Source organism: Myxine glutinosa, chromosome 5 (assembly GCF_964187855.1).
Source record: "Myxine glutinosa chromosome 5, kmMyxGlut1.1, whole genome shotgun sequence".
Classification (NCBI taxonomy): domain Eukaryota; kingdom Metazoa; phylum Chordata; class Myxini; order Myxiniformes; family Myxinidae; genus Myxine; species Myxine glutinosa.
This window is the reverse complement of record NC_136265.1, coordinates 147,846,856-147,869,484: the sequence shown is the minus strand read 5'-3', so window position 1 is coordinate 147,869,484 and position 22,629 is coordinate 147,846,856. Positions and strand designations below refer to the sequence as shown.

General features: G+C 44.9%; 1 protein-coding gene across 7 annotated transcripts in view; it reads right to left on the bottom strand.

Annotated features, from left to right (window-relative positions):
* Window positions 1-22,629, bottom strand: part of LOC137426952 (sterol regulatory element-binding protein 1) — a 45,574-nt gene that overhangs the window by 2,512 nt on the left and 20,433 nt on the right. For 4 of the 7 annotated variants that reach the window (XM_068116004.2, XM_068116007.2, XM_068116005.2 and 1 more), the window contains one exon: window positions 17,333-17,447. The exons of the other annotated variants lie outside the window; for them this stretch is intronic. In XM_068116004.2, coding sequence (XP_067972105.1) covers window positions 17,333-17,447 — 115 coding nt within the window. The remainder of the gene's footprint in view (window positions 1-17,332; window positions 17,448-22,629) is intronic. 7 annotated transcript variants of the gene reach the window in all.

Below are 22,629 nucleotides of genomic sequence, written 5' to 3'. Positions count from 1 at the left end.
CCAGCGGGGCCTGGGTGTGTCGGTGGACCTTGGCCCGTTGGCAGGCCGTGCAGGTGCTGGTCCAATCGCGGACGTCCCGACGAAGGCCGTGCCAGACGAATCGCGCCGACACCAGCTTCTGGGAAGCTTTCCGGCCCGGGTGGGAAAGGCCGTGGAGGGAGGCGAAGATGCGGCGTTGCCAGGTGACGGGCACGATGGGGCGAGGCTGGCCTTGGGAGACGTCGCAGAGCAGGACAGTGTCCGCGAAGAGGATGTCGGCCAGGCGGAGGCCCGTGTCCGCCGCCCGGAGGGCTTGCACCGTGGTGTCGGTGGTTTGGGCCGCCGCCATAAGCGCAAAGTCCACGCCCAGGTGGACCGCGTTCGCGCTGGCCCGGGAAAGACAGTCGGCCACGGCGTTGTTTTTGCCGGCGACGTGCCGGATGTCCGTGGTAAACTCCGACACGGTGGAGAGGTGGCGCTGTTGGCGGGCCGACCACGGCTCCGTGACCTTGGCCATGGCGTAAACCAACGGCTTGTGGTCGACGAACGCCGTGAAAGGTCGGCCCTCCAGGAGGTGGCGGAAATGGCGGACGGCCAGGTGTAGACCGAGGAGCTCCCGGTCAAACGTGCTGTATTTGAGCTCGTTCGGCCGGAGCTGCCGGCTGAAAAAAGCGAGTGGCTGCCAAACCCCGTTCACCCATTGCTCATGTACGGCGCCCACCGCGTAGTCGGAGGCATCCGTGGTGAGGGCGATGGGAGCGTTGAGCACCGGGTGAGCGAGCAGTGTTGCGTCGGCGAGGGCCCGCTTTGAGCTTTGGAAGGCCGCATCCATTGCTGCGGACCAGGCGATGTCGTGCTTGGCCGGCTTGCCCCGGAGGGCTTCGTAGAGGGGCCGCATGAGTTGAGCAGCGCGGGGCACGAAGCGGTGATAAAAATTCACCATTCCCAGGAATTCCTGCAGGGCCTTTATGGTGCGGGGACGCGGGAATGTGGTGATGGCCTCGACCTTGGTTGGCAGCGGCACGGCCCCGTTCTTGGTGATGTGGTGGCCCAAAAAATCAACGGCCATCGTGCCGAAGTGGCATTTGGCCGGGTTGACGATGAGGCCGTGCTCGCTGAGGCGCCCGAACAGTGTTCGGAGGTGGAGGAGGTGCTCGGCCCGGGACGTGCTGGCGACGAGGATGTCGTCCAGGTAACCGAAAAGGAACGGCAGGTCACGCAGCACGCCGTCCATCAAGCGCTGGAACGCCTGAGCCGCGTTCTTGAGACCAAACGGCATCCGCAAGAATTCGAATAAGCCGAACGGCGTGATGACTGCCGTTTTAGGGACGTCGGCCGCCCTGACAGGTACCTGGTGATATCCCCGTATGAGATCAATTTTCGAAAAAATGACCCGTCCCGCCAGACGGGCGGAGAAGTCTTGGATATGCGGGATCGGGTACCTGTCGGGGGTGGTAGCGTCATTGAGACGGAGGTAGTCGCCACACGGGCGCCATCCACCCCCCGGCTTTGGCACAATGTGCAGTGGCGAGGCCCACGCGCTATCGGAGCGCCGCACGATGCCGAGGTGCTCCAACGCGTCGAATTCGGCCTTCGCCACGGCGAGCTTGGCTGGGTCGAGGCGGCGGGCCCTGGCGTAGACCGGCGGGCCCGTGGTTGGTATGTGGTGCTCGATCCCATGCCGTACTGCGACGGCCGAAAACGTCGGCCGCGTGAGGGCCGGGAACTCCGTGAGCAGGCGAGCAAACTCGTTCGCCGCCGGGACGGCGCATGCCAGCTCGGTCGGCGCGGAGCTGCTCAATGTGCATACCAGGGAGCTGAAGGTTTCTGCGTTGATTAAACGACGCCGTTGGACGTCCACCAGCAGTCCGTGTGCGCAGAGGAAGTCGGCGCCTAGCAGAGCCATGGGCACGTTTGCGGTTACAAACGTCCAAGCAAAGCGTTGGCCGCCGAAGCAGAGGGTGACGTTGCGCGGGCCAAAGGTGCGGATGGTCGATCCGTTGGCCGCAACCAAGGAGGGGCCGCAAACCGCGGATTGCCTGTCCTGGTCAGAGGTGGGTATGACGCTCATTTGGGCGCTGGTGTCGCACAGGAAGCGCCGTCCGGACGCTTTATCCGTGATGAACAGTAAGTTGCCCGTGTGGCCGGCGCTCATGGCTGGTAATGAACGCTGGCCCGGCCGTTTCCCGGCCTGCCGAAGGTGCATGGGGGTCGGCATGTGCGGGCTTTCTGTCCGAACCTGGCATGATAGTAACACCACGCTTGGTCAGGTGGAGGCCCCGGTCGTCGTGCTGGAGGTGGTCGGCTCGGTGTAGCGGCCGCCAATTGCGTCGGCAGTTCGGTCGTCGACCGTGCCGGGTGCTCGGGCGCCATGGGTGTTGCGTCGGACGGCGGTGGGTCCCATGTCGCCGCTGCGATGCGCTGTCCTGCGGCGGAGATCTTGTCGGCTTCTCTGGCAAGGGCCCGGGGATCTGTGATTGTCGTGCTTGCCAGGGCGAGGCGTACCGGGTTAGGCAGCTGACGGAGGAACAGCTCCCGGAACAGGAATGCCGGAGAGTGCTCGCCGAGCAGTGAAAGCATGTAGTCCATTCGCTCGGAAGGGCGCGTGTCGCCGAGCTCGGGCAGGTCGAGCAGGCGCCGTGCACGCTCCGCCGATGGGAGGGCGAAAGCGTCGAGGAGAAGCTTCTTAATCGCGCCGTATTTGTCAGCGGCTGGCGGGCTCTCGAGGAGGCTCAGGGCACGGGCCGCGGTGGCCGAACCGAGCGCTGCTACCACATGGTGGAAGCGGGTGTCGTCGGCCGTGATGCCTCGCAGGGCGAACAGGGAATCCGCCTGTGCGAACCAAACCGCCGCGTGAGCCTCCCAGAAGGTAGGCAGTTTAAGGGCGACTGCCGTGTCCATGTCGGTAGGTCACCAATGAAGGAGCTGGGGCTCCCACGTCGATCGGAAGAATGGACGCGACAAAAAGTTGGAATTCATCCGAGTTGCTTTAATCAAACCAAACACTCAGGCACTCTGAAAAGCCCGTTTATCGGGCAGCAATATATATACATATTATCCCGGAGCATTTGCCCAGGAAGGGCGAGAGGGGGCGTGGCCCAGCGTCCTGGCTGCGGCCTGGCAAGTTGAGGGCGAGCCTGCCCGGGCGTCCTGGACGAGCCCGGCATGGTGATCGCTCCGCGTCCTTGATAGGTGCAAGGCGATTGTGAAAACCCAGCGGTAGCCGCTACACTACTACGGTTGTGTGTGTATATATATACGTTCATCAGTATTAATATATATATCGGAACGATATTAATATATATATACACAGTCACGTGAAAAATTAAGTACACCCCAGTTTGTTTTGACTTTTTCAACATATAGCTATTTGATCGTCATTTCAACAATATTGATAGATAAAGGTGATATAATATAACAAATATCATGAAACATTTACATTTTGTAGTCCCTTGTATAATTTAAATAAACATAAATGCAAATTTCGCATGTGGAAAAAGTAAGTACGTGTAGTAATTCTACAGTGTTCATCTTGTCTACAGCTCCGCCCCTCTCCTCAGCAACAGGGTGTGGGGAAGGAGAACATTTTGGGTAAAGGTGCATGCACAGTCCAAGCCCCGCCCTCTCCATCAAGATGGCATGGAGGATCACTCAATTTTTTAGCACTGGTATTATAGATACGTAAGCTTACTTACAAAGGGTCACATACCCTTATATGTACAATGTACGTGAAATGGCCCCACCATCCCACTATCACCACAATTTCATGGTGCACAGATTGTTCATACATTTTAATTGGCAGAATGAGAATGTATGCCCGCCTTTGCCCGCCTTTAGAGGCCATTTTTCCCTGCAGAGCAGGGGTTGGCCCTTTTTGGAGCAATGTTTTATGGCGGGAATACAAATATGTACTTAATACGAGGACGAGGGTGTCATATTACTCAATTACTTTTTCATTAAATAATTATTAATTCTTCATTTCATTAATTGAAATTGCACTTTCTATACCCACAGTGTGTAAACAGCTAGTAGGGATACAATTGTCACTTCCTTGGCAGTTTGAAACAGGTAAACCAAAAACCATTTGGTGGCCTATTGGCTGCCCAGGTGAGGCTTAAATAAAGAGTGTAACAACGCTGGGGTTTCTGATGGAAACCTGAGATATTTGGATGGACAGGGGTTTGGCAAAGAGATGGGAGGGATGGAGGAGCATGAACAGAAAATATAGCCATTAAAACACTTAGTTTTGTCATAACTCATGCACAACTTTTTGAAATATCATGTTATACATATATCGTTTTTGGCCCCATCTCAATGGTGAAGAATAACTTTTTAAAATTTAAAACTCTCGTGTCTGGATCTGGATCTTCACCAAAATCTAATAATTTTGTCCTTGTCACATTCCCAAACTCTCCACCAAATTTTGTCCAAGTCCTTCCACAACTTCTTGAGAAATCTTGTTCACAGACAAGCAAACCAGAAATATGTCATGTATTGCACGATACTAGCGCAATCCCTAAAATACGTTGTTGACCTTTTGGCCTATGTTGGCCTCAAAAATAATTGGTGGTTGAATTCAGTGACCTGATATGCAAATCCTCTTCAAATTTAATGCAATCGGATGAAAATTGGCAATTTTAGAAATTTCATCTGTTGACATTTTGACCTTTAGACCTCAAAAATAATTGGTGGTTGAATTGAGTGACCTGATATGCAAATCCTCTTCAAACTTCAAGTCAATTGGATGAAAATTGATGATCTTAGAAACCTGACAAAGTTGTTTACCTTTGGCCTATGTTGACCTTTTGACCTCAAAATCAATAGGCTTCTTGCTTTTGACAAACTCTACCATTTAGTGAAGATCGATTTAAAATTGTGACCTGTATGCAATTGACATACAGACAACAAGACAGAATGAACAATCGGTCAGAGACCGAGGACTTGCTGGAATGTACTTTTTTATCAGCCATTTTGGACAAATATGGCGGCCGAACCACGTGACCGATGACGTCATCATTATTTGTTTTCGAAACTAATTTATTCCTTGATGATGCTCAAGAAATTTCATCTTGATCGGATGAAGTTTTGTACTTGTCGAATGATGACGTCATAATGGAGGCAACTATGACATCATCATTAACATATTTTATTCCCCATGGAGAGTTCTTTACAAATGAGCCATGTCTCAATTTTTTCGATTCAGCACTTTCGGAGATATAGAGGTGCAAAGTTTTTCCGTTTTTCAAAGATGGCGGCCGAACCACGTGACCGATGACGTCGTCGTTTTTTTTTTTCTCCAACAGTTTATGCCGTGATGTCGCTCAAGAAAATGCATCTTGATTGGATGAAGTTTTGTACTTGTCAAATTATCGAATTATGACGTCATACTGGAGGCCTTGGGCCGAGAGAGAGTTAAAAATTGGGCCGTGTCTATTCCGGGGCAAGACAAATATGTGTGTAAAGTTTGGCGATTCTATGTGCAATGGAGTAGACGTAGTACTGCGCACAAACAGACAGACAAACATGAAAAATCACTCATAGATGACACTTGGCAAAAGCGAACAAAGCAGAATGGCACTCAGTCGAGCATCCTTTTGACCTCACAAATAATTGGTGGTTGAATTCAGTTTGCTGAAATGAAAATCCTATTCAAATTTCAAGTCAATCGGATTAAAATTGAGGATTTTAGGAATTTGAAAAAAGTGGTTGACCTTTGGCCTATGTTGACCTTTTCGCCTATGCTGATCTCAAAAATAGTTGGTGGTTGAATTCAGTTCGCCGATATATAAATCCCCTTCAAATTTCAAGTGAATGGGATGAAAATTCAGGATTTTAGAAATTTGAAAAAGGTGGTTGACCGTTGGCCTATGTTGACGTTTTGGCCGATGCTGATCTCAAGAATAGTTGGTGGTTGAATTCAGTGTGCCGATATGTAAATCCTATTCAAATTTCAAGTCAATCGGATTAAAATTGAGGATTTTAGAAATTCGAAAAAAGTGGTTGACCTTTGGCCTATGTTGACCTTTTGACCTTTTGACCTCAAAATATATAGAATTATGTCGGACCACAAACTCTACCATTTGGTGAAGTTTCGTGAAGATCGGTTTAAAATTGTGACCTGCAGGCAAGTATAAGTGAGCGGACAGACAAACAAACAAACAGACAATATGAAAAATCACTCATAGAGCGAGACTTGGCAAAAGAGAACAAAGCAGAATGGCACTCAGTAGAGCATCCTTTTAACCTCTTATATAATTGGTGGTTGAATTCAGTTAGCTGACATGAAAATCCAATTCAAATTTCAAGTCAATCGGATGAAAATTGAGACATTTAGAAATTTGAAAAAAGTGGTTGACCTTTCGTCTATTATGACCTTTTGGCCTATGCTGATCTCAAAAATAGTTGTTGGTTGAATTCAGTTAACTGACATGTAAATCCCATTCAAATTTCAAGTGAATCGAATGAAAATTGAGGATTATAGAAATCTGAAATTGTTGTTGACCTCTGACCTATGGTGATCTCAAAAATAGTTGGTGGTTGAATTTAGTTTGCTGATATGTAAATCCCATTCAAATTTCAAGTGAATCGGATGAAAATTGAGGACTTTAGAAATTCGAAATAGTTGTAGACCTTTGGCCTATGTTGATCTCATCAGTAGTTGGTGGTTGAATTCAGTTCGCCGATATGAAAACCCCATTCAAATTTCAAGTGAATCGGATGAAAATTGAGGACTTTAGAAATTCGAAATTGTTGTTGCCCTTTGGCCTATGTTGACCTCTTGGCCGATGCTGATCTCAAAAATAGTTGGTGGTTGAATTCAGTTAGCTGATATGAAAATCCCATTCAAATTCCAAGTGAATCGGATGAAAATTGAGGATTTTAGAAATTCGAAATTGTTGTTGACCTCTGGCCTATGTTGACCTTTTGGCCTATGCTGATCTCAAAAATAGTTGGTGGTTGAATTCAATTTGCCGATATGTATATCCTATTCAAATTTCAAGTCAATCGGATGAAAATTGAGGATTTTAGAAATTTGAAAACGGTGGTTGACCTTTTGCCTATGTTGACCTTTTGACCCCAAAATATATAGGATTTTGTCGGACTACGAACTCTACCTTTTGTTAAAGTTTCGTGAAGATCGGTTTAAAATTGTGACCTGTAGGCAAGTATAAGTGAGCGGACAGACAAACACACACACAAACACAAACCAGAGTGATCAACATACATGCAAAAAAAAAAAAAAATTTTTTGCCAAGTAATGAAAAATCACTCATAGAGTGACACTTGGCAAAATAGAACAAAGTGGAATGGCACTCAGTGGGGCATCCTTTTGACCTAAAAAATAATTAGTGCTTGAATTCAGTGACCTGATATGCAAACCGTCTTCAAAGTTTAAGTTAATCAGATGAAAATTGACAATTTTAGAAATTCGGCCAATGTTGACCTTTTGGCCTATGTTGACCTCAAAAATTGTTGGTGGTTGCTTTCAGTAAGGTGATATGAAAATCCTTTTTGTCCCCCGTCGCACCGCGGAACGAAAGGGGGACTATGGTTTTCCCCTCCGTCCGTGTGTCCGTCCGTCCGTCCGTCCATGCGTGCGTGCGTGCGTATGTGCGTGCGTACGTGCGTGCGTGCGTAAGCGAAGGACCGAATTCTAATTTGGTGTGTGGGTGCAACCCACGTCAAAATCCAAGATGGCCGCCGCCATGTATGTCTGACGCCATGCATGTCTGAACCTTGTGAGCGGAATATCTTGAAAAATAAACGAACTACTAACTTCTAATCTGGTGTGTGGGTGTATCTACGCATAAGGAAGAAGGCTATTGAAAATTGGGTCGCCACGTCGAAATCCAAGATGGCCACCGCCATGTATGTCTGAACCTTGTGAGCGGAATATCTTGAAAAATAAGCGAAGAACCAACTTCTAATCTGTTGTGTGGGTGTATCTCGGCAGATGGAAGAACGCTATTAAAAATTGGGTCGCCACGTCAAAATCCAAGATGGGCGCCACAATATATATGTCTGAACCTTGTGAGCGAAATATCTTGAAAAATAAACGAACTACTAAGTTCTAGTCTGGTGTGTGGGTGTATCTACGCATAAGGGAGAACGCTATTGAAAATTGGGTCGCCACGTCAAAATCCAAGATGGCCACCTTGCGTCTTCCACTTTGTCAACTCGCATCACTTCACCGACGGGGGACCTAGGCGTAACGCTTGTTAAATATCAAGCCAATCGTATAAAAATTTACGATTTTAGAAATTTGAAATTTTTGTTGAAGTTTGACCGATGGTAATCCCAAAAATAGTTGGTGGTTGAATTTAGTTTGCTGATATGTAAATCCCATTCAAATTTCAAGTGAATCGGATGAAAATTGAGGATTTTAGAAATTCGAAATTGTTGTTGACCTTTGGCCTATGTTGACCTTTTGGCCTATGTTGATCTCATCAATAGTTGGTGGTTGAATTCAGTTCACCGATATGTAAATCCTCTTCAAATTTCGAGTCAATGGGATGAAAATTGAAAATTTTAGAAATTTGAAATGGTTGTTGACTTTTGGCCTATGTTGACCTTTTGGCCTATGTTGATCTCAAAAATAGTTGGTGGTTGCTTTCAGTAAGGTGATATGAAAATCCTTTTCAAATTTCAAGCCAATCGGATGAAAATTCACGATTTTAGAAAATTGAAATTATTGTTGACCTTTGACCTACGTTGACCTTTTGGCCTATGCTGATCTCAAAAATAGTTGTTCGTTGAATTCAGTTAACTGATGTGCATATCCCATTCAAATTTCAAGTGAATCATATGAAAATTGAGGATTTTAGAAATTTGAAATTGTTGTTGACTTTTGGCATTTGTTGCTCTTTTGGCCGACGGTGATCTCAAAAATAGTTGGTGGTTGAATTCAGTTTGATGATATGTAAATCCCATTCAAAGTTCAAGTCAATCGGATGAAAATTGAGGATTTTAGACATTTTTTAAAAAGTGGTTGACCTTTGGCCTATGTTGACCTTTTGGCCTATGCTGATCTCAAAAATAGTTGGTGGTTGAATTCAGTTAGCCAATATGTAAAGCCTTTTCAAATTGCATGTCAATTGTATGAAAATTGAGGATTTTAGAAATTCGGAAAAAGTAGTTGACCTTTGGCCTATGTTGACCTTTTGACCTATGCTGATCTCAAAAATAGTTGGTGGTTTAATTCAGTTAGCCGATATGTAAATCCTATTCAAATTTCAAGTCAATCGGATGAAAATTGAGGATTTTAGAAATTTGAAATTGTTGTTGACCTTTGGCCTATGTTGACCTTTTGGCCAACGCTGATCTCAAAAATAGTTCGTGGTTGAATTCAGGAAGCCGATACGTAAATCCTATTTAAATTTCAAGTCAATTGGATGAAATTGAGGATTTTAGAAATTTGAAATGGTTGTTGACCTTTGGCCTATGTTGACATTTTGGCCTATGCTGATCTCAAAAATAGTTGGTGGTTGAATTGAGTTTGCCAATATGTAAAGCCTTTTCAAATTGCATGTCAATTGTATGAAAATTGAGGATTTTAGAAATTCGGAAAAAGTAGTTGACCTTTGGCCTATGTTGACCTTTTGACCTATGCTGATCTCAAAAATAGTTGGTGGTTTAATTCAGTTAGCCGATATGTAAATCCTATTCAAATTTCAAGTCAATCGGATGAAAATTGAGGATTTTAGAAATTTGAAATTGTTGTTGACCTTTGGCCTATGTTGACCTTTTGGCCAACGCTGATCTCAAAAATAGTTCGTGGTTGAATTCAGGAAGCCGATACGTAAATCCTATTTAAATTTCAAGTCAATTGGATGAAATTGAGGATTTTAGAAATTTGAAATAGTTGTTGACCTTTGGCCTATGTTGACATTTTGGCCTATGCTGATCTCAAAAATAGTTGGTGGTTGAATTGAGTTTGCCGATATGTATATCATATTCAAATTTCAAGTCAATCGGATGAAAATTGAGGATTTTAGAGATTTGAAAAAAGTGGTTGACCTTTGGCTTATGTTGACCTTTTAACCTTTTGACCCCAAAAATATATAGGATTTTGTCGGACCACTAACTCTACCATTTAGTAAAGTTTCGTGAAGATCGGTTTAAAATTGTGTCCTGTAGGCAAGCTTAAGTGAGCGGACAGACAAACAAACACACACACACACACAAACACACAAACCGGAGTGATCAACATACTTGCAAAGAAAAAAAATTGTCAAGTAACAAACAGACAGACAGACAGACAAACCAACCAACCAATCAACATACTTGCCGGAATCTTTTCCGGCAAGTAATAACACACACGACCAACCAATTTACTTGAAAACAAGTACAAAAAGTTTTAAATAAAACAAAAGCCGTGTCGATGTTACACAATGCCTAGATGCAGCTGTGCCTATAACGTCGATGTTATAGGCACAGGACATTCCTATTGATTCGATTACTTGATGTTATTTTTGTGCAAAGTGAAAATATATCTCGGCAATTTCCCGTGTGTGGCGACGAATTTTTAATATATCTCGGCATTTTCCCATCTGTTATTTCAGGCGGTGTATGACTAACCATGCCGCGATTTAAAATATATATATCTCGGCAATTTCCCGTGTGTGGCGACACGTGAACGAAGCTATGCTCCTCTCTCCACATTATTGTGACGACGTATAAATTAAATATTTCATCGTGACGATTGTCATCAAATGGACGAATTTTTAATATATCTCGGCATTTTCCAGTCTGTTATTTCGGGCGGTGTATGACTGACCATGCCGCGATTTAAACAAAATATATATATCTCGGCATTTTCCCGTCTGTTATTTCGGGCGGTGTATGACTGACCATGCCGCGATTTAAAAAATATATATCTCAATGGACTTGAAGTTACAGGCCTTTGAGAATTCATTTCGTTCTATAAAGGGCAACTTTCATCGGATTTTCCTCCCGTTTTTTTTCAACCGAGTCTAAAACTATGTTAGCGACTGTGAAAAATGAAATGATATATCGAATTTGATTTGAAATAAAACTGTGTGAGAGAGGAAGACACCACGGGCCTACAAAACAGGCCTCAAAGCTATGCGAGTTAATAAAATGGTGGATATTTGTTTATATGAAGCCTCTCCCAGAATGGGTGGAGCTATGGTTCCCAGAATGGGTGGAGCTTTGAGGTTTTGTCTTCTCTGCAAGAACAAGAAGAACAACAACAACAGCAGAGGGCACTCTATGACCAGCGTCTGCGACGCGGCTAAAAATATTCGATTTTCACAAGTAACAAACACACCGACAGGGTTGAAAGAAGCTTCCGCCCACCTTAAGTGGTAGAGGTAACTAGAGCGGTACTCGATAGAGCGCATACCTCCGCCAAACTGAACAGTTTCTGTTTAATGTATCCTTCTAATAGGCCGGATCTGCATTCTGATCTTAACCAAAATCTAATCAGCTTGTTCTCATCAACTAACCAATTCATCCCCAAAGTTTTGTCATAATCCATCTGATCATCTGATTCTGAGCATCGACAACCTTTTGAAATATCATGCTATATATCGTTTTTGGCCCCATCACAGCTCAATGGTAAAGAATCACTTTAAAATTATTGGATCCGGGTCCAGATCCAAATCCAGATCTTCACCAAAATCGAATCCATTCGTTCTTGTCACGCACTCAACCTGTCCAGCAAACTTCTTGCAAATCCGTTTTTTTTTTGTTTTTTTAATTCAAATTTTTTGAGATATCCAGCTCACAGACAGGCAGACAGACAAATGAAAAATCGGTCAGAGACCGAGGACTTGCCGGAATGTAGTTTTTTTTTATCAGCCATTTTGGATCAAAATGGCGGGAAATCTATACATGTATTTACGCTAAGCAATGGAAGGTAACTGAGTAAGTGTATGCATATCTCTTGTCCTTTCAGAGTTATAGTGGTTTGAAATATATTTTCAATGTAAACTTGGCCCCCTGACCTTTGACCCCAAAAAATAATTAAACCTAAGCATTTTTGACCATTTTATGCCACATGTTAATTTTCTGGAATTGAATAATGAACATTTTGGTGTTGGTTAGAAGGCAATCGGATAATGTTTGACAGAGTTATTAGTAAAAAAACAATTTTTGACCTTGAGTTTGACATTTCAAGGTCACTCAAGGTCAAAGGTCATGGTGCAAAATGAAATGTCGTATGTGACTTCCTATATGTCAGTAACAGTAAGTGTATGCATCTCTCTTGTACTTTTAGAGTTATAGTGGTGAGAAATATATTTTAAATGAAAACTCAACCCCCCTGATTTCACGTTTTGGGTGACCGTGAGCTTGACCTTGGGCCTAGAGAGTTAAAAATTGGGCACAGTCTATTCCAGGGCAAGGCAAATTTGTGTGTAAAGTATGGCGATGCTATGTGCTACGATGTAGACGTAGTACTGCGCACAAACAGACAGACAGACAAACCAACCAACCAACATATTTGCCGGAATCTATTCCGGCAAGTAACAAACTGACAGACAGACAAACAGACAGGGGTGAAAACTTAACCTCCATTCACTTTTGGTGGCAGAGGTAACAAGTGAGTTCAAAGAAGGACATGGGAAGGGTCTTTTCAGCTCTGGCTTTGCGTTTCTGAGCATGACCTATATTAGCTATGTCCGTGAACTTTTAATAATAGGTGTGAGGGCAAATATACAAAGCCAATGGGTCAAACAACAGTTCAGAACTGAACCTTCTGTTAACTCTTCTAGGAGAAACTGACGATTTTTGATGAGAAACTGGCGAAAGAAACTTTGGAAAAAGTTGCACCAAACAAAGATCTTTTGGGTAAAGTTAGCTCTGTGGTTGCTTCGCTTGGTGCCACATTTTTGTCTGAATCTCTCTGTTACTCCGCCCTCAGAGCCTGTGGCAATTTTGATTGGTTGAGATGGCTTAATATATTTTGCCCAAGTACTGCAAAACTGAAAGTTTTTGCAAGTGCAAACAAGGCAAATCCATGGAAATCTCCACGCATAGCTGGCGGACTTCCTCTCGAGTCGTAGTCAACGTGTGGCCCAGAATGGGTTTCTCTCATCTCCCTTTCCTGTTCAGGCTATAGTTCCCAAAGGTAGTGTTCTGGGCCTTGTGCTTTTTCTGGTCTTCATCAATGATCTCTCTGACTCTTGAAAATCCTCTCTATCTCTTTGCTGATGACTCCACTCTCTGCCGCTCCATTCCTCATCACTCAGATCGGCAGTCTGCAGCCTCCTCACTCTCTGCAGACCTGGACAAAATCACAGACTGGTCAAACAAGTGGAACATGTCTTTCAATCCTGACAAATCTCACACTCTTACTATGTCTCTCCGAAAAGACCGACTGGACAACCCCTCCCATCTACTTTCTGAATAATCCTCTCCAAGAAGTTCTGTCACTCAAGCTTTTGGGTCTCACTATCTGCCATGATCTTTCCTGGGAAAACCACATTTCAAATCTGGCCTCCAAAGCCAGTCGCCAACTGTGCATCCTCCGTCGTGCGAAGTCCTTCCTTGGCACACCTGAGCTCCTCACCACATACAAGGCTTTCATCCACAGTTCAATGGAATACTGTTCCCCCCTCTGGGCCGGTGCTCCTGCCTCTCATCTAGCTTGGCTTCACGCTGTTGAAACCAAAGCATTCAGAATCATTGGAATCTCCCGCGATGAAGTTAACTCCGAGGGCCTTTCACTTACTCACCGCAGGCAGGTTGGTGGTCTTTCTGTCTTCTACCTATTCCTCTCTGGCCTTGCTACCCCAGCTCTCTCTGGGCTCTGTCCCCCAAATATTCCTACAGGTCGCACAAGATCTGCCTGCAACCCTCTTATGGTTAAACTGCCAAAATCAAGACTCTCTGCTCACCTTCACTCCTTCATTCCTCTTTTCTCCCGCCTCTGGAACAAACTCCCTCACTCTCTTCAATCCCACTCCTCCCTCTAGGTCTTTAAAACAGCTGTTCACCACCACCTCTTATCTTCCCCCATCCAAAACCTTGATCTTTTCTACCCCCGCTAATTTCACCCCAGACCCACTTTTTTGAAATACCGACTTCTTTCCTGGAAGTACTTGCAGTGCCCTTGTGTTTTATACTTCTCCCACCTCCCCACCCCCCCCCCCCCCCCCCCACCGTCCCTTCCCACGCCTCCTCCCCCCAAGCCCTCTCCCTCCCACAGATCTCCTGATGTCCCTGCTCTCAAATGTTGTTTGTGTGCTTCCCCTTCTCTCCCCATCTTGTCTACCGCTCCCCTTATTATATACTTTGTGTGTTTGTTTGATTTTTTTTTGTATGACAAATGTTAGCTCTTTCACGAGCCTCAATTCTGTATACAAAAAAAAGAAAAAAAAAAGAAGTTCTTTGTGTTCAATTTTTTGTTCTGCACTGTTGAAATATAAAATTAAATTGAAATATAATAAAAGTTTTAAAGGCTGTAGAAAAACAAAGACATTCAATCGGGAGTTTACCTCCATTAATGCACCCTGTTTTATACCACCTTATTGAACATGTTAAATAGGTTATTCATGCCTGTTGTTTGTGTCCTTTATGACGTCGCTAAAACAGTAGGTTTGACTGTCAGACAGACGGACAGACTTAAACAACTGCTCTACCATGAATCCGCATGTGCGATCGGAACGAGATTCTATACATTTTGCCAAATTCAGAGACATAGTACTTCTAGATTGCAAGTTCGAGTTCTGATTCATGTTTCGAATCAAGTTCTGCAGTGTGCAAAATATTTAATGAAATTGACATTCAGTAGACTGACATATCTTCAGTAGACTGATCATAGAAATAGACTGACAAACAAACAGAGTGAACCAAACGCTTCACCCCGCTATGTGCTATGTGCGTGGGGTAATTAGTAGATTGTCACCCGGTCCTTGTGGAGGGACAAAGTGAGAATTCACGTCTTTCCTGCATGTTCCAGGTCGATGATCATTGACACTAGCATTCACCTGCAAGACTAGTTCTTCCTTCTAAAGATGACTGGTTGATTATATTCTTAAGATTGGTAGAAATGGATGCTGCTGCAGTCAGCCACACACAATGGACTCTTCTGAAAAGTCAAACAATATATTGTGCAGCGCTGAAGGGAGGTGAGGTTGATATATACCAATAACAGGACACACTACCTTGAGTGGATGCAGGCCTCTAGGGGTATAAAACCAGAGAGAACACCATCAGTAGCAACACGCTGCTTGTGAGTGTGGACGAAATCTGAAATCCATGAGTATATGAGGGGATTTTGACACCATTAGTTGACATTGGAAAGCAGACGAGGATACCAGAGTGGAAGGATGCCTATTGAGTGTGTCGATGACCTGTGCAATATGTTAGCTGTTGAAACTACCTCTGGTGAAACAGCCAATACGCCACTCACTGTCCCCTTATGTAATATTTCGTTTTGCTCCAAATTGGCAACGAGGTTGCCATAGACAAAGACGCACGATCAACGAGATAATTCATAGAACACCTTACCCCCATGCAGTCTTGAGATGTAACAGTGGGGTCTGCAAGCAGCAAATTTGATTGGTCAAGATGATGCAAAATGCCGCAATATTTTGTTCAGGTACTGCTAAACTAAAGGTTTTTGAAAGTGCTAAAAATGCGATTTGTGTTCTACAGTGTTCAAGTATATAGATCAAATTAAATTAAATAAAGATTTGAAAGGTTGTAGAAAAACATTTTTGGAACTTTATCGCCGTTGACGCAGCATCTTTTACACCACCTTATTTAACACGTAACATTAGTTCTTCACGCCTATTGTTTGAGTCCTTTATGACGTCGCTACAAACAGTAAATTTCCTGTTTGGAATGATTTTCAATTCTGTTCGACTGCTAGGCGGACAGAAAAAATATATATTATCCCTCTTCGAATGCACGACTGGGATGAAGTCCAGGTTTGTTTTTCGCTTCAAGTTCCGATTCCTGTTCAAAATATTACATCAAAATGTTAAGTTGTTCCTTGATCATAAACGGACGCCTGTAGACAGACAGACAAACCCTTTGTTGGGAATTTGGGGAATCCTTTGTTGTAGGCCTTGATATCTCAAAAGCCTTTGACAGAATTTGGCATCGGGGTCTGATATCCAAGCTTCCCTCTTTCGGCTTTCCTCCTTCACTCAGCTCTCTCATATCGAGCTTTCTCTCTGACCGCTCTATCTCTGTAATTGTCCATGGCTCAACATCTCCCTCCTTCCCTATCAACAGCGGTGTTCCTCAGGGTTCTGTTCTGTCGCCAACACTCTTCCTCCTTTTTATCAATGATCTTCTTTCTTCTACGAATAACCAAATGCACTCATATGCTGATGACTCAACGTTGCATTCCTCCATGTTTTTCCCATCTGCCCCATCTTCCCTCAATCGATCTGCATCTCGTTTTATTACAACCGCCTCTTTAAATTCGGATTTGGACAAGATTTCCCAGTGGGCAAATGTAACCAGGTTCAGTTTAATGCTTCTAAAACTCAATTTCTTCCCATATCTCTCTCCAAAACTCCTCTCATCTCTCCAATCTCCTTTGAAAGTTCCACAATTACACCATGTGATACAATAAACCTACTAGGTATTACCCTAACTTCAAATCTATCCTGGAATCCACACATTACACAAATAGCTAAATCTGCCTCGAATAAACTAGGAGTCCTGTTCAGATGTCGAAAATTCTTCTCCTCTCAACAGTTGCTTCAACTCTATAAAGGATTGCTTCGTCCTTGTACAGAGTACTGCTCTCACATCTGGGGAGATTCTAGTTCCACATACTTACTGGACAGAATTGAATTAAAAGTAATTCGACTTATCAACTCTACCAATCCGAACTCAAAACTTGACCCGCTCAAATTACGTCGCAAAGTTGGCTCTCTTTCTCTTTTCTACAGATATTACTTCGGTTTTTGCTCCCAAAAACTTGCTGCCTGTATACCTCCGCCATTAGCGAGGCCACGGATTACTCGACAAGCCACTACATCTCATGATTATTGTGTGGCCATTGGCAACTCAAGGGTGGGCCGTTATGATGTTTGTTTCTTCCCCTCCACTGCCAAACTCTGGAACTCTTTAGCTTTACCTTCACATGTCTTTCCTAACACTTATGATCTTCCCCTTTTCCAAAAGCAGATTCTCTGCTTTCTCAAAAACTCTTAGACTATTCTCTCCTTCTTTACTTTTCTATCAATGCAGCTCTTTTATTTGGCCTGGCCTCGATGAGGACGACATAGTCTGTGCCTGGAGCCTTCTACAAAAAAAAAAACAAAAAAAAAACAGACAAAGTGAACCAATTGCTTAACTCCACTTTTCGCCATGCGCACGGGGTAATGATCATATAGGAAGCAGCCAGGCAGAAGTTTATGCTTACCACAGGGCTGCAGGGAGCAGCGAAGTGTGCGATTCTGTTTACGTAGACGGCGATTGACCTCTTGCAGATATCGGATGTAATCCACAGCCTTGCGGAGTACTGCAGATTTATGCAACTGCACAAGGAAGGTGATTACAGTCCAAGAATAAAATGTGGCAGACATTACTGTATGCAAATGGAGGCATGTTAGAGCTAACCAAATGTTGTTGTTTTTGTTGTTGTTTGTTTTTTGTATACAAGATCGAGGCTCGTGCAAGAGCTAGCATTAATGACAAAAAAAGAAAACGGACACATAAGACATAAAACATGTTAGAGCTAACAAATTGTTGTTGTTTTTGTTGTTGTTTGTTTTTTGTATACAAGATCGAGGCTCGTGTAAGAGCTAGCATTAATGACAAAAAAAGAAAACGGACACATCTATGAAGGGAGCGGGATACAAGATGGGGAGAGAAGGGGAAGCACACAAGTACAACATTTGAGAGCAGGGACATCGGGAGATCTGTGGGGGGAGGAGGCGTGGGAAGGAGGGTGGGGGGTTCGAGAGGTAAAAACACATGGACACAGCTAGGACTTCCAGGAAAGAAGTCGGTATTTCAGAAAAGTGGATCTGAGGTGAATTAACGGGGGCAGAAAAGATCAAGGTTTTGGATGGGGGGGGGAGATAAGAGATGGTGGTGAACAACTGTTTTAAAGACCTGGAGGGAGGAGTGGGTTTGAAGAGAGTGAGGGAGTTTGTTCCAGAGGTGGGAGTAAAGAGCAATGAAGGTGAGCAGAGAGTTTTGATTTTGGCAGTTTAACCAAAAGAGGGTTCCAGGCAGATCTTGTGCGACCTGTAGGAGTATTTGGGTACAGACATTGACAGAGTACAGACAGGCATTTTACTCAGGCCTTGAGTAAAATTACTTGACAGAGTACAGACAGGGCTGGGGTGAGGGCTCGGCCAGAGAGGAGTCGGTAGAAGACAGAAAGACCACCAACCTGCCTGTGGTGAGTGAGTGAAAGGCTCTCAGAGTTAGCTTCGTCGCAGGAGATTCCAATGATTCTGAAAGCTTTGGTTTCAACAGTGTGAAGCCGAGCTAGGTGTGAGGCAGGAGCACCAGACCAGAGGGGAGAGCAGTATTCCATTGAGCTGCGGATGAAAGCCTTGTATGTGGTGAGGAGCTCAGGTGTGCCAAGGAAAGGCTGCGCACCATGGAGGACTGGCTTTGGAGGCCAGCTTGGAAATGTTGTTTTCCCAGGAAAGATCATGGCAGGTTGTGAGACCCAAGAGCTTGAGTGACAGAACTTCTTGGAGAGGATTGTTGAGAAAGTAGATGGGAGGGTTGTCCAGATGGTCTTTTCGGAGAGACCTAGTAAGAGTGTCAGATTTGTCAGGATTGAAAGACATGTTCCACTTGTTTGACCAGTCTGTGATTTTGTCTGGGTCTGCAGAGAGTGAGGAGGCTGCAGACTGTCGATCTGAGGGATGAGGAATGGAACGGCAGAGAATGGAGTCATCAGCAAAGAGATAGAGAGGATTTTCCAGAGAGTAGGAGAGATCATTGATGAAGACCAGAAAAAGCACAGGGCCCAGAACACTGCCTTGGGGAACTCAAGCCAGAACAGGAAGGGGAGATGAGAGAAACCCATTCAGGGCCACACGTTGACTACAACCAGAGAGGAAGTCCGCAAGCCATGCGTGGGGATTTCCATGGATACCATAGGAGGAGAGTTTGGTGAGCAGAGCGGGGTGCCAGACCGTATCAAAGGCACGTGATATGTCAAGGGAGACAGCTCTAATTTCCTGTTTGACATTGAGGGCCTCCATCCATTGTTGAGACAGCAGAAGCAGCATATAGAGTGACCTGGTCTGAATCCAAATTGATGATCAGAGATCAAGCCATTGGAGAAGAGGAATGATTTGATATTCAAAGCAATGATGGATTCCATGACTTTGCTGATAATTGGGAGCAGGCTGATTGGTCTGTGGTTGCAAGGATCTGTTTTTGCACCTTTTTGTGTAAAGCTGTAATGTTAGCTGATTTCCAAGCTGATGGCAGATGACCTTGAGCAAAAGAGAGGGTGAAGAGAACAGAGAGAGGGTGTGATAGAGTGGCAGAGCAGGATTTTCCGACCCATGGGCTGATGCCGTCTGGTTCAGTTGCAGAATCAGAGTCGAGGATTGACAGAAACTTCTCCACCTTGTCAGGAGAGAAGGACACAGAGTCCAGGAGCAGTTGAGTACGACTGGGTATGGTGGGTACAGAGAGAGACTGGTTTGGGACACAAGATTTTGAGGTAAACAAAGAGTTGAGGCATTCAGCTTTTTCACGTGCGGAGTCAGCCGTGTTGGTGTAGCGGTTTGAGGTAAGGGAGGAGATGGAGAGGGAACAAACACCAGAAACAGATTTGACAAGACACCACCAGGATTTGGAAGAGGGAGACAGGTTTGAGAGTTCACTCTTGAGAGTCGAGATATATTGTTTCCTGGCTCTCCTGAGGGTAGATACACACTTGTTCCGGGCTTTGTGAAAGGAAATGAAATTGCCTTCCGTTGGATTTTCCTTGCAGGAGGCGAAGGCAAGTTGTTTCAGGGAAACTGCCTCACCGCAATATTCCGTGTACCATGGACGGGAGGAAGGGTAAGACAACTGAAGACGAGATGGGATAAATCTGTGCATGAAAGAGAGCAGTTTGCTTTGGAAGAATTCCCAGGATGAGTTGATGTCAGAGGCAGTCGAGTTGGGAGACCAGTCCAGATGATTTATGGCTGCTTGAAGACCGTGCCAGTTGGCCTGAGTAAAATGCCAGACTCGTTGACGCTGAGGAGGCTCTCTGAGAATGGTCAGAGAGATGTCCACTTTAACAAGCATATGGTCAGATGAACCGATTGGAGCAGAAGAAGAGTTGCAGACATTTGCAGGGAAGTTTGTCATCACCAAATGTGAACACAAGACAAGGTGCCGGGTACAGTATGTCAATGAGAGAATTTTGGAACATGTTACATATGTTATACATAGTATGTGAATACGAGACATGGTACTGATTACTGTGCATAGTGGTGACAGATTGTATTGATTGCTGTACGTGATTGGTGAGTCATTATCTCGAATAATGTACAGGGTGGCCTGAAAGTCGCTTTACCCCTGTCAATTTTCTTGCAACTTCCTCCTTCCATCCCTTACCCTCCAGCTGTGGTATGCGGCAACACTGACACAGTGAAGACACAGTAACACAGTAAGAAGTTAGATGGCATGATGGACATGAGTTGTTCGTGTCAAAGAGCTATTGGTTGGTTGTGTTTGGGTGCATGAAAGGGCACACACAGGCCAAGCAATTTGTCAATTGCGGACAGCTTTTGCGGAACGTTTTGGAAAGCCTTCTCCACCAAAGCAGACATTGTTAAAGTGGAGAAAAATGAATTAGGATTTTCAGTTGAAACCCTGGCGTCCATCATTTGTGAATGAACTGAGTGATGCTGACATTGATTGGCACTGTGCATCCTGCGAAGTCTGACTTGACACCTTCCCGACTGCCCTGTCTCGAGGAAAAATGTTGTTTTTGGATGAATGTGCCATCTATCGAAGCTCACAGGCACAAAATGTGTTTGTTTTGGTCCAAGGAAAATCCACATTTCACATTGGAATTGGAGCATCATCCTCCACACGTGATGATATGGGCAGGAATTACTTCATTGCATTTATTTGGTCCTTATTTTTTTTGATGGACCAGTAAACAATGTATCTTACGAGCATATGTTACGAAACTGGCTGGTACCATGACTGGTTACTGCAGGAATAGCTGAAAGTGTCTGCTTTCAACAAGATGGCATAACCATACATTTTGCGTTGCATGTTTTGGACTTATTCTTCTTCTCCTCTTTTCTTTTTAAGTGGCGAGGTCCAATGACACCAAGCATCTGCCCTGCCTTGACCCCGATACTACTCCACTTCCCTCTGTTCTCAGCCAGCCAACACTCTCCACTCTCCAACCACCCCCACCTTACTGATATTCTCAACCACGGTATACCTTTTTTCCTCCTACCTTACTCATTTAACCTATCTACTCTCTTTGCCATTCTCTTTTCCCCCATACGCACCAAGTGTCCAGCCCATCTCAGCCAGCATTTCACCAATCTGTCCATCAAGCTCATCTACACACCAATCTCCTACCTCAGTTCATCCACCCTCTTCACTCCCGCAATTTTCCTCAACCAGTTGCAAACCTGCACCTCTCTTGTTGTCTGTCTGTCAGTACCACCGTCTCCAGACCGTAAAGATAGGCCGGCATTACACATGACATCAGAACCTTTCCTTTCAATTTCCTTGATGTCTTTGTGTCTGCCATTAATCCCTCCACCCTCCTCCACACATTCACACCCACCTGAATCCGCCTCCGCACCTCTACCTCGGAGTTACCATCTTTGGTCACTGTCCACCCCCCCACGCCCCCCAGATACTCAAACCTATTTCCCTGTTTGAACTCCTTCCCCTTGAACCTGATTTTCATTTCTTTTCTCTGCTGCCCAACCCACATCACCTTAGTCTTCGCTCCATACTCAGACAGCCCATGCTTCCAAAATGCTTCGTTCCACTCACCTAGTACTTCCTGCATCTCCTGCCAACTCTCCACCACAACAGCCATATCATCTGCATAAAACATCCTCCCCATACTCCCCCTCATGGTTACCTTCCTGCTTACCAGCTCCATCACCATGATAAACATGAGCGGGCTGAGAGCGCTTCCTCGCCTCAAACCAATGTTCACAATGACCTCGGACATCCAATGACCAATCAAAACTCTTCTCTTCATTCCCTTGTACATCCCTTCCACGAACCTAATTTCTGCTTCCGGCACTCTCATCCATCTCAGTGCCGTAGGCCTTCTCCAGGTCCACAAATCCCAATGCCATTTCACCTTGCACCTCCAACCTCTTCTCCACCAACGGTCTCAGTGCAAACATCCAATCTGTGGTCCACCTACCCTTTCTAAACCCCTGCTGCTCTTCTCCGATCTCCATCTCCACACTCTTCTTTATTCTTTATCCTTCCATCCAGCACCCTTTCCAGCACCCTCATGAAACGACTAAGGAGATGAATACCTTTGTGCTTTCCTGGATCTTGACGCCCCCTTTCCCCTTCCATATCGACACAATTAACCCTGTCCTCCAATCCTCCGGAATTGAACCCTTTCTCATACATGCATTCAACAACCTCTTCGTTCAACTGACTCCTACTTCTCCAGCTGCAATTATCACCTTTCCACACAACTCATCAATGCCTGGCAGTCTTCCCTTCTTCATACTCTTCAATGCTGTC